The 15,694-nt window shown below is 44.7% G+C and overlaps 1 protein-coding gene across 1 annotated transcript; it reads left to right on the forward strand.

Moving 5' to 3' along the window:
• Positions 1-16: 16 nt before the first annotated feature.
• Positions 17-6,428, forward strand: LOC121869937 (UDP-N-acetylglucosamine transferase subunit ALG14 homolog; the record flags this gene model as incomplete). The annotated part of the gene is given in 2 exon segments (XM_042371503.1): positions 17-262; positions 5,990-6,428. Coding segments are annotated over 2 exon segments (624 nt in total), but the record flags the coding sequence as incomplete, so codon positions are not given.
• Positions 6,429-15,694: the final 9,266 nt, after the last annotated feature.

Consider the following 15,694-nt stretch of genomic DNA (forward strand, 5'->3'; position numbering starts at 1 on the left):
CCAGTTACGTATATATATAATACTGCTGATACGTGTTGGGTACGTCTTGTACTCAATCAACCTCTGTAGCCACATACCTCTGATGGTTACTGAGAAGACTGTGAAAACTTTGGTAGTTCTTGGTTCAGGTGGTCATACTGGGGAAATGCTCAAAATGGTTGCCACATTGGATCCATTTTGCTATAGTCCACGAGTTTATGTTGTAGCCGCTACAGATGCCATCAGCCTCAAAAGACTCTCACAGATGGAGGAAAGACTTCAGGTAAGTCTAGGGATTTTGTTTGGTAATGCAAGAATAAGATGAGGGTCTTCAGTTCTCATGCTTCAGTGAAAAGATTTATCTATACAGTCACTCCTCGACTTACGACGGGGTTAGGGACCCAAATCCAGGTCGTAAGTCGAAAATGCAAAGATAATGCATAGAAAATCTAAAATGGATGTCTCTTTTTCTTCTCAGCACCACAAAACTCACTTTTAAGCATGCCAGCCATTTTAAAGGGAATTGCAAACTAAAATTTTGTCAGTACACAGCGCAATCACTAATGTTGGGACTCGAAAATACGTAAATTGAAAAAAATTTGGTACGACTGGGGCGGTCGTATGTCCGGGTGGTCGTAAGTCGAGGAGTAGCTGTATAGGTAATTTTTTGCTTGTTTTTCATCCTTTTATAGATAATTTTACATGCTGCTGTTGTTGTCTCAGTGATGGTACAAATTGTTATCTTTTGTGTGTTTCTTACATGCAAGTTATTTTATTTTTTAAGACGGGATATTTCATGTTGCAACTTCCACAAACAGTTTTCACATCTTTTACTTGGATATCAAAGACTCTTCAGCAATACTTAAAACAGTGTAGGAAGAAATGTACTTGTTGATATGTTTATCTTTTAAGTGAACCAGTCCATGCTGGCTGCTACTGTACAGTATTTAGAAATTGGGTCTCAGATAATGTACACTTGGAGGAAAGTACAGTACAAATAAACAATGTAAATGGGTCCCATAAACCTGATGGTTTATTCAGTAGCACATTGTGGCCAGTACTGCTCTGAACTACATTCATTGCTCAGCTCTAAAGTTAAGTTCCCATTCACATTTGGGTGGAGTGGGATGCCCTGGAATGAATCAGTGACCTCTAGAACAGGAGGAAAGTATCCATTAGATCACTTTACCCTTTGAGTATGGCCAGGTCCCACGTAATGATAGATGGCTGTTATTAAAATAGTATCTGCAGGGTGAATTCTCACCATAATGGACCTGCGGGTAACTCTAAACGTGATGTTTCACTTTAACGATGGTTATAAATTAACACCAACTCGCTATGTATGATCAAAACAACCCACTTTAACGATATCCATCGATATCCAGGAGTCAGACTTTTTTTTCTCTATTGCAAACTATGGTTGTTTATATTCAAATTAATCAGTGTCTTGCAAGGATTCCAGCAATGTAAGTTATACATGTTTTGTACTGATAGTAGTAGTGTAGGAAATTTTTTGTCGGTGATACATGTGTGTTTGGGGACTGGCTGGGAACGTATCCCATTGAACCCCATGTTATAATGCTCCCTATTTACAATATTTCACCTACCGATGGGTTTTTCAGGAACGTAACCCCATCGTATCTTGGGGGTTATCTGCATTTTCATGTAGGATCCCACACTATAAACTGAGGTACATTTGCGACAAAAATTATCTGCAAAATTTTTTGTTAGACAATATGACAACGGACAAAGGGTTTTGACAACCCTACCGAGATGTCAGGAGTCGCAGTGTTCATTTAAAAATTCATCGGACCCCACCTTGCAGATACTTTCTGTAGCGAGTGTACAGGTAACCCCCAAGATACAATGGCAAAGGGGACTCTTGTGGGTGGAGTGGAGACGTCACTGTGACTCCCACACAGCTTCTGAGGAGTCTCGTGCTGCTTAACATTGTCAAGCGTCACCTCAGAGACACGGTTGTCATGGGTGCCTTGGCCTTCCTAGACATTTTCAAAGTTACACTGCTCACTTCAGTCACAAAAACGGAGCGAACGATGATAACAAAAACTGTGATAGCGGCCGACACAGCTCACAATTTCAAAACAACAGTCGATGCATCTTATTCACAAAAACACAGAAAATATCACTTCACAGTCACCATAATACAGTTCAATCTAAGGGTTAGTGCTGTCCTCTCACTATATAAGAAAAAGCCACTGATGAGAAGCACAATGTATGATGCTGGCTGATAATCATGGAGCAATGTGATGGGTGAATTTACAACTGACAAAGAACCAAGGGGAAGGCAGTAGTGCGCGGGTTGGCCGTGTGGCGACATGTGGGTAGGCTGACAAGTGAAGGTAGAGATGCATGGTGCATAGGGTGAAATATTATTTCCTTATAAAATGTCACTGAATTGGCATAGAAATGCTGGAATCCTTGCAAGACTGCGATTGATTTGAATATAAACAACCCATACTTTGCACTAGAGAAAAAAAATCCGACCAATGAATATCAATGGCTATTATACGGATATCGTTAAAGCAAGTTGTTTTGATCGTATATTTAACAAGATGGTGTTAATTTATAACCATCGTTAAAGTGAAATATAGTACCTCGGGGGTTACGTGTACATTCCTGCCCAATAATTTTTTACCACCAAATCTTTTATAAACTGTGATGCCCTCCAGTCCAAAGAATTTGACCCTAGAATCTATCTTAACATTAATAAACTTGATAACAGTCTGAAGTCACCAGTGCTGAAGATTTATAATGCTTGTACAGTACTGATATTTGACTTAGCATTGTTAGTTTAGACAAAGAGCTTATGAAATCATGTTCTCACTGATAAATATGACTTTCACCAGCCTCCTACACCACCACTTCTCACCTCAGGCATTTAAAATACTTTCTTCCATTTGAAAAAGAAACATTTAGAAAGCTCCAGGGTTGTCCCAGTAAGCACATACAAGTGGGAAAATAAAAGGTAAGAGGCAAGAAATGACACCCATACAAGAATAACAGTAGAGTAGAGAAGGATACTGCAACTTGAATATGGGCAATAAACAATATTCATTAAACCCCCATAATTTGCACCCCTAAAATTCAAAATCACTTATAATGCATAATGTTTGGCTGTTATGAAATATTATAAAAAAATTTAATATTTGGTAAAATTTTGATCTACGAGAGACATATGATATATATGTAGGGGTATATTACAATTTGTTTACAGTATTACAGTGGTATCTCTGTTAGCTGGAACAAATGGTTAGAGCACTTCCGGGAATGAGAAGACTCTCTCAAAGCCGGAAAAATGGCCCTCATCCCTGGATTTTTCTGGGTACGGAAAATTGTCCTCAGAATTTCCGGAAAATACGCCCGATTTTCATCTCTCAAACCCAGAAAAAAAAACCCCCATCCCTGAAATTTTCTGGGTATCAGGAAAATTTTCTATGAATTTTCCAGAAAATGTGCCCCTCAGAAAATCGTTCCCAAAGGGATTCTGGCTAACAGAGCTATTACTGTACAGGTTGCACCTCTCTAGTCTGGCAACCTCGGGACCTGACCGGTGCCGGACCATGGAAATTTCCGGACCATGGAAATTCACCCTTTTCCTGGACAGATAGTGACTTGCGCTTACGTTAGCACCACTTTCACTGCCTCGTGGTCTCTTTGAAGACCTATTGAAGGGTTAAATGTCGTACAGTAGCTTCTCAAATTTCGCTAGTTTTTAATTCAACGTTTTTTATTTGGACACAAAAAAAACACTACATAATTTAAAAATTTGAGGGCAGAAACTCGAATTTCGACGGGTTTGAATGGCCCGCCAACGTTCAGACGACGTGCACAATCGTGTAAACAGCGTCATTTCTCTTATGTACAAAAGATTCATTATTGTTTATTACTGAATGTCTTTTTTATTGAATTAATGTTTGTGTGCAAAATGAGAAATACAATTCATTAATAATACGTAGAATATTAAAACACTCAAGGAAATGAGACAGCATTGTTTTCATTGATTACAAAACCAGTGACTGACTGGTTCTACATATAAAACAAGAAGATAAGACCCTGGTTGTAACTGTAGTAAAATTCATGTAAAAAAATAATATGGTTGTTTTAAGTAATGTTATTTAATGTTAATAAATAGAACAATAAAAGTAACAACCATTAATGTTAAAGAAAAAAGTGAGACTGCGCATATGTAAGTGCGCACATGTGAAAAACATATCATCATTACCCTACATAAGAATATGAAAGCAACACTTATTTACTGTTCATATATGTTTTAATTAATGTTTCTGATTTTTTTTATTGAATTAATGTTTGTGTGTGCAAAATGAACAATACAATTTATTAATAATTCGTGGAACATTAAAACACACGAGGAGACGAGACGGCTGCCGGCATTGTTTTCGTTAATGTTTACAAAACCAGTGACTGATTGGTTCTACATATAAAACAAGAAAATAAAACCCTGGTTGTAGCTGTAGTAAAATTAATGTAAAAATTAATATGGTTGTTTGAAGTAATGTTATTTAATGTTAATAAATGGAACAATATAAGTAGCTAACCATTAATGTTAAAGAAAAAAAGTGAGACTGCGCCTTTGTAAGTGAGCACATGTAAAAACATATCGTCATTACTCTACATAAGAATATAAAAGCAACACTTATTTACTGTTCATATATATTGAAGGGTTAAATGTTGTACTCTGTACTGTACAGACAAACAGAGAGAGAGAGAGAGAGCGCCGAACTGCCGGTTGTAAACAAACCTTAATTTCCCGCGGCTTTGTTTTTTTTTTTTTTTTTTTAGGGATTAGCCCACCCGGGCACAGGTCACTGACCCACATTGGAGCCTGAGTGGCGAAAATGTAATACTCCTGTAATAATAATAATAATAATTCAGATAAAAAAAAAAGCTGCCCATCTAACTATTGGGCAAGCTAAAATCGTTCCGGACCATGGGAGTTTCTGGACCACAGAATGCCGGACTAGAGAGGTACATCCTGTATTTCGTAAAATTTTGGATTATGTGACATTTTCGAATATACAGTATATGATGTACACGTTGCCATGAAGCGATGGGATGTGACTGCCCGCCTTTAATGTAAATAAGTACATAAGAATGGAGGAAACTGCAGCGGGCAATCCCATTTACACCTCACACCTATCGCTCATATACCCATCCAACCTATATTTGAAGCTATCCAGCGTATTTAAGTTAATGATGATGTTTGGCAACTTGTTTCACTCATCCACTACTCTATTTCCAAACCAGTGTTTACCTATCTCATGCCTAAATCTAAATTTGTCTTATTTAAAACCATTGCTACGAGTTTGCTCCCGGTTGGATAGTTTGTGTACCTTTGTTATATCACCTTTGTTTAGCCCTGACTTCGATTTATACACTTTGATCATATCGCCCCTCGCTCTACATCTCTCGAGGGAGTGCAAATTGAGGTGCTTTAACCTTTTCTCTGTACTCAAGGTTCCTAATGCCTGGGATTAGTCTTGTCATTCTCTTCTGATTTCTTTCTTGGGATTCTATATCCATTCTGTAGTAAGGTGACCAGAACTGAACTGTGTAATTCAAGTGAGGTCTCACAAGCGCAAGATATATTTTTAGGATAACCTTGCTAATTTTGTAACTAACACCCCTTTGTATGAACCCAAGTACAGGGGGCCCCCCAAATTCACTGATTTTTATTTCGCAGTCCTCTATTATTCGCAGATGACACCCTGGATGTACCCAAGAAGGTCTGTGGGTAGTTTTAAAGTTGCCAGCATTTACGCAGATGGGACAGGGAGCCATTCATTCTAGAGACAGTAATTTTCTTTACCTGTACTGCAGACACACACACACACACAAAACACATACAAATAAATAATATTGTAATGGGAAAACTCTCTCACAAATAATCAGAAAAAATTTATTGAAAGTGTGACAGTCTACCCTCAAATCCTCGCTTTATTACTATGGTATTTTTTCTTCGTTCCTCCAGGTAAACAGCGGAGGAGAGGACCAGTTCATAGTGGAAGTTGTGCCCCGGACTAGGGAGGTGGGACAGTCATGGACTTCAACAACAGTCACTGCAGTATGGGCTTTTATCTTTAGTGTTTTAATAGTTGCTCGTCACCGTCCATCGCTCATCCTCACCAATGGGCCAGGAACGTGTGTGCCGGTATGCATTTCAGCTGTATTATTTCGCATCCTTGGTATTTGTCAGGCTCGTGTGGTATTTATTGAAAGCCTCTGTCGTGTGCAGTCCCTCTCTCTATCTGGCCGCATGTTGTATAGAATAACGGATGACTTTATTGTACAATGGCCACAGCTGAAGGACAAGTACCCACGATCTAAGTACATGGGTCGTCTGGTGTGATGCGAGTCATAGGTGATGTCTTCTTTGTAATCTTTTGTGTTAATAAAATCATGTGTTTGAATTTGTTTCTCATTTCCAGAAATAGATTTAATAAAAGCCAAACCAGAATTGTGCACTGTTCAACATTTATGAAAACAAGGATCAGATAATAATGTCAAGCAAATAACTTTCCTAATTGTCTCAGTCACAAGCGTCTCTGAACATTATGTTGTATGATTCACTTGTTACTGGCATCATTATTACTTACTTACTGACTTAATTATTACAGTGTTTACTTATTTTCTTAATTATTACACCTACCTAACACCCTCACACCATCCTCTCATTCTCACTCTAGCTTCACACCCTTACACCAGCCTCACACTCTCACACCGTCCTCACACCCTTACATGGCCACACCCTCAGATATACACCATCACAGCAGCCTCACAGACACACACCATCACAGCAGCCTCACACACCCTCACAGCAGCCTCACACACCCTCACAGACACACACCATCAGAACAGCCTCACACACCCTCACAGACACACACCATCACAACAGCCTCACACACCCTCACAGACACACACCATCACAACAGCCTCACACACCCTCACAGACACACACCATCACAACAACCTCACACCTCACAGACACACACCATCACAGCAGCCCACACACCCTCACAGACACACACCATCACAACAGCCTCACACACCCTCACAGACACACACCATCACACAGCCTCACACACCCTCACAGACACACACCATCACAACAGCCTCACACACCCCTCACACACACACCACAGAACAACCTCACACACCCTCACAGACACACACCCATCACAGCAGCCTCACACACCCTCACAGACACACACCATCACAACAGCCTCACACACCCTCACAGACACACACACCATCACAACAGCCTCACACACCCTCACAGACACACACCCATCACAACAGCCTACACACACCATCACAGACATACACCCTCACAGACATACACCCTCACAGACATACACCTCACAGACACACCCCTCACAGACACACACCCACAGCAGCCTCACACACCTCACAGACACACCATCACAGACATACACCCTCACAGACACACACCATCACAACAGCCTCAACACCCCCAGACACACACACACCATCACAGACAACACCTCACAGACACCCTCACAGCAGCCTCACAGACATACACCCTCACAGACACACACCCTCACAGACACACACCATCACCAGCAGCCTCCCACACACCCTCACAGACACACCCATCACAGACATACACCCTCAGACATACACCCTCACAGCAGCCTCACACACACCCTCACAGACACACATCATCACAACAGCCTCACAGACAGACACACCATCACAGCAGCCCCACACACCTCACAGCAGCCTCCACAGACACACCACAGACACACCCCTCACAGACACACACCAGCCTCACCCACCTCACAGACACACACCCATCACAGCAGCCTACACACCCTCACAGAGAGACACACCATCACAACAGCCTCCCACACACCCTCACAGACACACACCATCACAGCAGCCTCACACACCCTCACAGACACACACACCATCACAGCAGCCTCACACACCACAGACACACACCATCACAGCAGCCTCACAGACCCTCACAGACACACACACACCATCACAGCAGCTTCACACACCTCACAGACACACACCATCACAACAGCCTCACACCTCACAGACACACACCATCACAACAGCCTCACACACCACAGACACACACCCTCACAGCAGCCTCACACACCCCTCACAGACATACACCCTCACAACAGCCTCACACACCCTCACACAGACACACACACCATCACACAGCCTCACACCCTCACAGACACACCATCACAACAGCCTCACATACCCTCACAGACACACACCATCACAGCAGCCCACACACCCTCACAGACATACACCCTCACAACAGCCCATACACCTCACGCCACACACCATCACAGCAGCCTCACACACACTCACAGCAGCTCACACCCTCACAGACACACACCATCACAGACACACACCCTCACAGCAGCCTCACACACCCCTCACAACAGCCTCACACACACCCTCACAGACACACACCATCACAGCAGCCCCACACCCTCACACAGACACACACCATCACAACAGCCTCACACACCACAGACACACAACATTCACAGCAGCCTCACACACCCTCACAGACACACACACCATCACAACAGCCTCACACACCCTCACAGACACACACCATCACAACAGCCTCACACACCTCACAGACACACACCATCACAACAGCCTCACACACCCTCACAGACAACACACCACTCACAACAGCCTCACACACACCCTCACAGACACACACCATCACAACAGCCTCACACACTTCACAGACACACACCATCAGAACAGCCTCACACACCCTCACAGACACACACACCCTCACAGCAGCCCCACACACCCCTCACAGACACACACATCACAACAGCCTCACACACACCCCACAGACACACACACCCTCACAGACACACACCATCACAACAGCCTCACACACCCCTCACACAGCAGGCCTCACACCCCTCACAGACACACACCATCAGAACAGCCTCACATACCCTCACAGCAGCCTCACACACCCAGACACACACCATCACAACAGCCTCACACCACAGACACACACCATCACAACAGCCCCACACACCCTCACAGACACACACCATCACAACAACCTCACACACCCTCACAGACACACCTCACAGACATACACCATCACAACAGCCCTACACACCCTCACAGACACACACCCATCACAACAGCCTCACACCATCACAGCAGCCTCACACACCCTCACAGACACACACCATCACAACAGCCTCACACACCCTCACAGACACACACCCCATCACAGCAGCCTCATACACCCTCACAGACAGACACACCTCACACAGCAGCCTCACACAGCCTCCCACACACCTCACAGACACACACCATCACAACAACCTCACACACCTCACAGACATACACCATCACAACAGCTTAACACACCCTCACAGACACACACCATCACAAAAGCCTCACACACCCTCACAGACACACACCCCTCACAGACACACCATCACAACAGCCTCACACACCCTCACAGACACACACCATCACAGCAGCCTCACACACCCCTCACAGACACACACCATCACAACAGCCTCACACACCCCTCACAGACACACACACACCACAGCAGCCTCCCACACACCCTCACAGACATACACCATCACAACAGCCTCACACACCCCACACAGACACACACCATCACAGCAGCACACACCTCACAGACACAACAGCCTCACACACTCACAGACACACACACCATCACAGCAGCCTCACACACACTCACAGACATACACCATCACAGACACACACCCTCACAGACACAGCTCCCTCAGACATACACCCTCACCGACATACACCACAGACACACCCCTCACAGACACACCCTCACAGACATACACCTCACAGCCACACACACCCTCACAGACATACACCCTCACAGGAGCCTCACACACCCTACAGACACACACCATCCTCACACACCCTCACAGACACACCTCACAGCAGCCTCACACACCCCTACAGACATACACCCCTCACAGCAGCCCACACACACCCTCACAGACACACACACCTCACAGACACACACACACACACCCTCACAGACACACACACACCCTCCAGACACACACACACACCCTCACAGACCCACACCCTCAGACACACACCACAGACACACACACCCTCACAGACATACACCCTCACAGACACACACCCTCAGACATACACCCCTCACAGACATACACCCCACAGCAGCCTCCACACCCCTCACAGACTCACCCTCACAGACATACACCCCTCACAGCAGCTTCCACACACCCTACCACCTCACAGACACCTCACAGACACACCCTCACAGACATACACCTCAGCAGCCTCACACACCTCACACACACACACCCTCACAGACATACACCTCACAGACATACACCCTCACAGACATACACCCTCACAGCAGCCTCACACACCCCTCACAGACATACTCTCACAGACATCACCCTCACAGCAGCCTCACACACCCTCACAGACATACACCCTCACAGACACACCCTCACAGACATACACCCTCACAGCAGCCTCACACACCCTCACAGACACACACACACCCTCACAGACATACACCCTCACAGACACACCCTCACAGACATACACCCTCACAGACACCCTCAGACACACACCCTCACAGACATACACCCCTCACAGACACACACCTCACAGACACACACCCTCACAGACATACACCCTCACAGACACACACCCTCACAGACACACACACCATCTGCAGCCTACACACCTCACAGACATACACCCTACAGCTCACCCCAGCAGCTCTACACCCCACAGACACCACCAGACACACACCCTCACAGACATACACCTCACACACCCTCACAGACACACACCCCTCACAGACACCCCTCACAGACACACCTCACAGACCACCACGCAGACACATACAACCTCACAGCAGCCCCATACACCCTCACAGACACACACCCTATCACAGACACACACACCCTCACAGACACACACCATCACACAGCCTCACACACCCTCACAGACACACACCCTCACAGCAGCCTCCACACACCCCTCACAGACACACACCATCACAGACACACACACACACCACAGACACACACCCCTCACAGCAGCCTCTACACCCTCACAGACACACACCTCAGCAGCCTCATACATCCCTACAGACACACACCCTCACAGACATACACCTCACAGACACACATCCTCACAGCAGCCTCACACACCCTCACAGACACACACCCTCACAGCAGCCTCCACACACCCTCACAGACACACACACCCTCACAGCAGCCTCACAACACCCTCACAGCAACCACACCCTCACAGCAGCCTCTCACACCGTCACAGACACACACCGTCCACAGACACACACCCCCTCACAGACACACACCCTCACAGACACACACCCTCACGCAGCCTCACACACCCTCACAGACACACACACCTCACAGACATACACCCTCACAGCAGCCTCAACACCCTCACAGACACACACACACCCTCACAGACATACACCCTCACAGACACACACCCTCACAGACACACACACCTCACAGCCTCATACACCCTCACAGACACACACCATCACAGACACACACCCCTCACAGACATACACCTCACAGCAGCCTCACACACCACAGACACACACCCTCAGACATACACCTCACAGCAGCTCACACACCTCACAGACACACACCTCACAGACACACCTGACAGACTACACCTCACAGCAGCTCTCACACGCACTCAGACACACCCTCACAGACATACACCCTCACAGACATACACCCTCACAGCAGCCTCACACCCTCACAGCAGCCTCACACACCCTCACAGACACACACCCTCACAGACATACACCCTCACAGACATACACCCACACAGACATAACCTCACAGACACACACCATCACAGACATACAGCCTCAACACACACCATCACAGACACACACCCTCACAGCAGCCTCACACACCCTCACAACAGACACACACCTCACAGACATACACACCCTCACAGACATACACCCTCACAGACATACACCCTCACAGACATACACCCTCACAGACACACACCCTCACAGACACACACCCTCAGACACACACACCCTCACAGCAGCCTCACACACCCTACAGACACACACCATCACAGATATACACCCTCACAGACATACAGCCTCACAGACACCCTCACAGACATACACCTCTACAGCAGCCTCACACACCCTCACAGACACACACACCATCACACAACAGCCTCACACACCTCACAGACACACACACCCTCACAACAGCCTCACACACCCTCACAGACACACACCCATCACAACACAGCCTCACACACCCTCACAGACACACACCCTCACAAAGCCTCACACACCCTCACAGACACACACCATCACAGACACACACACACCACAGACACACACCCTCACAGCAGCCTCACACCTCACAGACACACACCATCACGCACTCACACACCCTCACAGACACACCGTCACAACAGCCTCCACACACCCCACGACACACACCCTCACACACGCCTCACACACCCCTCACAGACAAATCACACAGCCTCACACACCCTCACAGACACACACCCTCACAGACATACACCATCACAGCAGTCGCACACACCCTCACAGACACACACCATCACAGACACACACCCTCACAGACATACACCATCACAGCAATCGCACACACCCTCACAGACACACACCATCACAGACACACACCCTCACAGATATACACCATCACAACAGCCTCACACACCCTCACAGACACGCACCCTCACAGACATACACCATCACAGCAGCCTCACACACCCTCACAGACACTCACCCTCACAGACATACACCATCACAGACATACAGCCCACAAGACAATGTAAACAACATTCACGAATCAAATACTGTAGATTACATTTTAATTCAGGAAATTTTTATAAATTCAATAACCTGAACCGAGACCTATCAGGGACAGATCACTTCCCAGTAATGAGTTTAGTGAGGCTAAAACTTCAATAATTAAAACTGTACAAAACCAAATGAAATTTAGGTAAGCTCAAAACTTGGGGAGCGATAGAATATGAAATTAAAGGGATTTTTTTTTTCAGTATTGCTAGGGGGTGACTTTGATGAACAGGGACCAGGACAACAATTTAATAAGTACGAAGTACAGGTTGTACCTCTCTAGCCTGGCATTCTGTGGTCCGGAAACTCCCGTGGTCCGGAACGATTTTAGTTTGCCCATGGAGAAAATTAATTTGAGTCTGGTACTTTCGATGTTTGTCTAAATTTGGCCTTATTTACCCTACTTTTTTGGCGAATTACTACCTGTAATAAAGCAACATCCTAATAAACCAATGAAAATAACACAGATAAAGTTAAATAAAAACTTAAAACAACACAGAAAAAGTTCTTATGTTCTACAGCTTCAGCTAGAGTTGAACCTGATGACTTGGCAACTTCGTTATCCGAGTAAAAACACACACAACAACATTGGCTGTCTTTATGTTTTCAACTTTACCACCACTGGTGGGTAGAATTTTTTTTAAATTCAGAAACATTAATTAAAATATATATGAACAGTAAATAAGTGTTGCTTTCATATTCTTATGTAGAGTAATGACGATATGTTTTCACATGTGCTCACTTACGCGATCTCTTTTTTCTTTACCATTAATGGTTAGCTACTTATATTGTTCCATTTATTAACACTAAATAACATTACACATACTTAAAACAACCATATTAATTTTTTACATTAATTTCACTACAGATACAACCAGGGTCTTATTTTCTTCAGTTTTATATGTAGAATCAATCAGTCACTGGTTTTGTAAACATTAACAAAAACAATCCCGTCTCGTCTCCTCGTGTGTTTTAATATTCCACGTATTATTAATGAATTGTATTGTTCATTTTGCACACACAAACATTAATTCAATCAAAAAGACATTCAGTAATAAAAAATAATGAATCTTTTGTACATAAGAGAAATGACACTGTTTACACGATTGTGCACATCTGAACATTGGCGGGTCTCTCAAACCCGTCGAAATTCGAGTTTCCGCCGTTGAAATTTTAAATTGTGTAGTGTTTTTTTTGTGTGTCCAAATAAAAAATGTCAAATTAAAAACTCAAGAAATTTGAAAACCTACTATACAACATTTAACCCTTCAATATGTCTTCAAAGAGACCAGGAAGCAGTGAAAGTGGTGCTAGTGCTTCCAAGTGTATGCACAAGTCACTATCTATCCAGGAAAAGGGTGAATTTCCATGGTCCGGCACCGGTCAGGTCCCGAGGTTGCCGGACTAGAGAGGAACAACCTGTAGTAATGTTAGAGACTGGAGAAAACTTATAACACATAGGAGGAATGAGGCTAAAAGTAAGTGGATGACTAATGAAAAAAATAAATAAATAAATAAAAAAAAATATATGAAAAAAAGGGAAGCTTACATAAAAATTAGCAAAGAAATTCAAAGGGAATTCAAACAGGCCTAAACAATGATCTAGAAAGGAAATTCTAGGACATTGAAGATGATGACAGGAAGCCTAATTGTAGAGAAATGTACATAAATATTAAACAAATGAACCAAAGAAAAAGGAAAAAATGGGCTGGGTACTGTACTATTAAAAGCAAAGACAATAAAATCCTGTTTGAGGCAGAAGTTAAAGAGATGGGCAGAGTACTTAGAAAAACTATACAATGATAAGGATAGAGTAGAGTTTTTTTTTTTTACTGGGATTAGCACACATTGGCGCCTGGGGGGCGAAAATGGAATAATAATAATTCATGATAGAAAAAATAAATAAAAAATTAAAATAATGAAATAATAATGATAATAGTAATACTACTACTACTACTAATAATAAGTTAAATAATGAAATACAGTATAATCTGGCTCTATGCGGTTTTTGTTTACTCGTTTGGTCATTTACGCGGTGCCTTGCCATAATGAAATGTTTTAATTACATGGTAAATGTGGTCATTTACGCTGCGAGCGGCTGGAGGTCCAGACGCGCCGCACCATTTTTTATTCACGGGGTCCATTCTTGACCATACGCGGGAAGCGGAACCAATGCCTCCTATCGGGTGTAGCACACACTTATCAGTGCTCTGGTCCCCAGCTGCCACTCCCACTCAAGTACAGAGACCCTACATCAAGACCTACAGGCCGATTACTGACTCTGCAGTGCGCCTCTTCGGGCAGTGGATAGTTCACCATCCCTGGACTGAAGTACTTAGCGTGGATGACGTGGAAACCAAATGGATAAATTATACCAACACCACCACGGAAGCTCACCACCACTTCTTCCCCGAGAAGTCCGTCAGATCTCACCCAGCTGACTTGCCCTGGATCACACCTCGGATCAAAAGACTTATGCAACAGAGAGACAGAGCCTTTCATCTCAATGACCACATCCGCTACAGGTCCCTTCGCAACCGAGTCATCCGCGAAATACGCACTGCAAAGAAGTCCCACTACCCAACCAAATTACAACACCTGAAGCAGACCAACATCAGTCAATGGTATGGTAAGCTTAAAGAACTCTGTGGACTAAACAATAAGACACACCCCCTCCCCTTCCTTAGCCATCTCACTAATGTTGACGCAGCTGAGCAAACAAACAACCATTTCGCTACTATATGCCAGACGCTCCCCCGG

This window comes from Homarus americanus, unplaced genomic scaffold, assembly GCF_018991925.1.
Source record: "Homarus americanus isolate GMGI-L3 unplaced genomic scaffold, GMGI_Hamer_2.0 scaffold14467, whole genome shotgun sequence".
NCBI lineage: Eukaryota > Metazoa > Arthropoda > Malacostraca > Decapoda > Nephropidae > Homarus > Homarus americanus.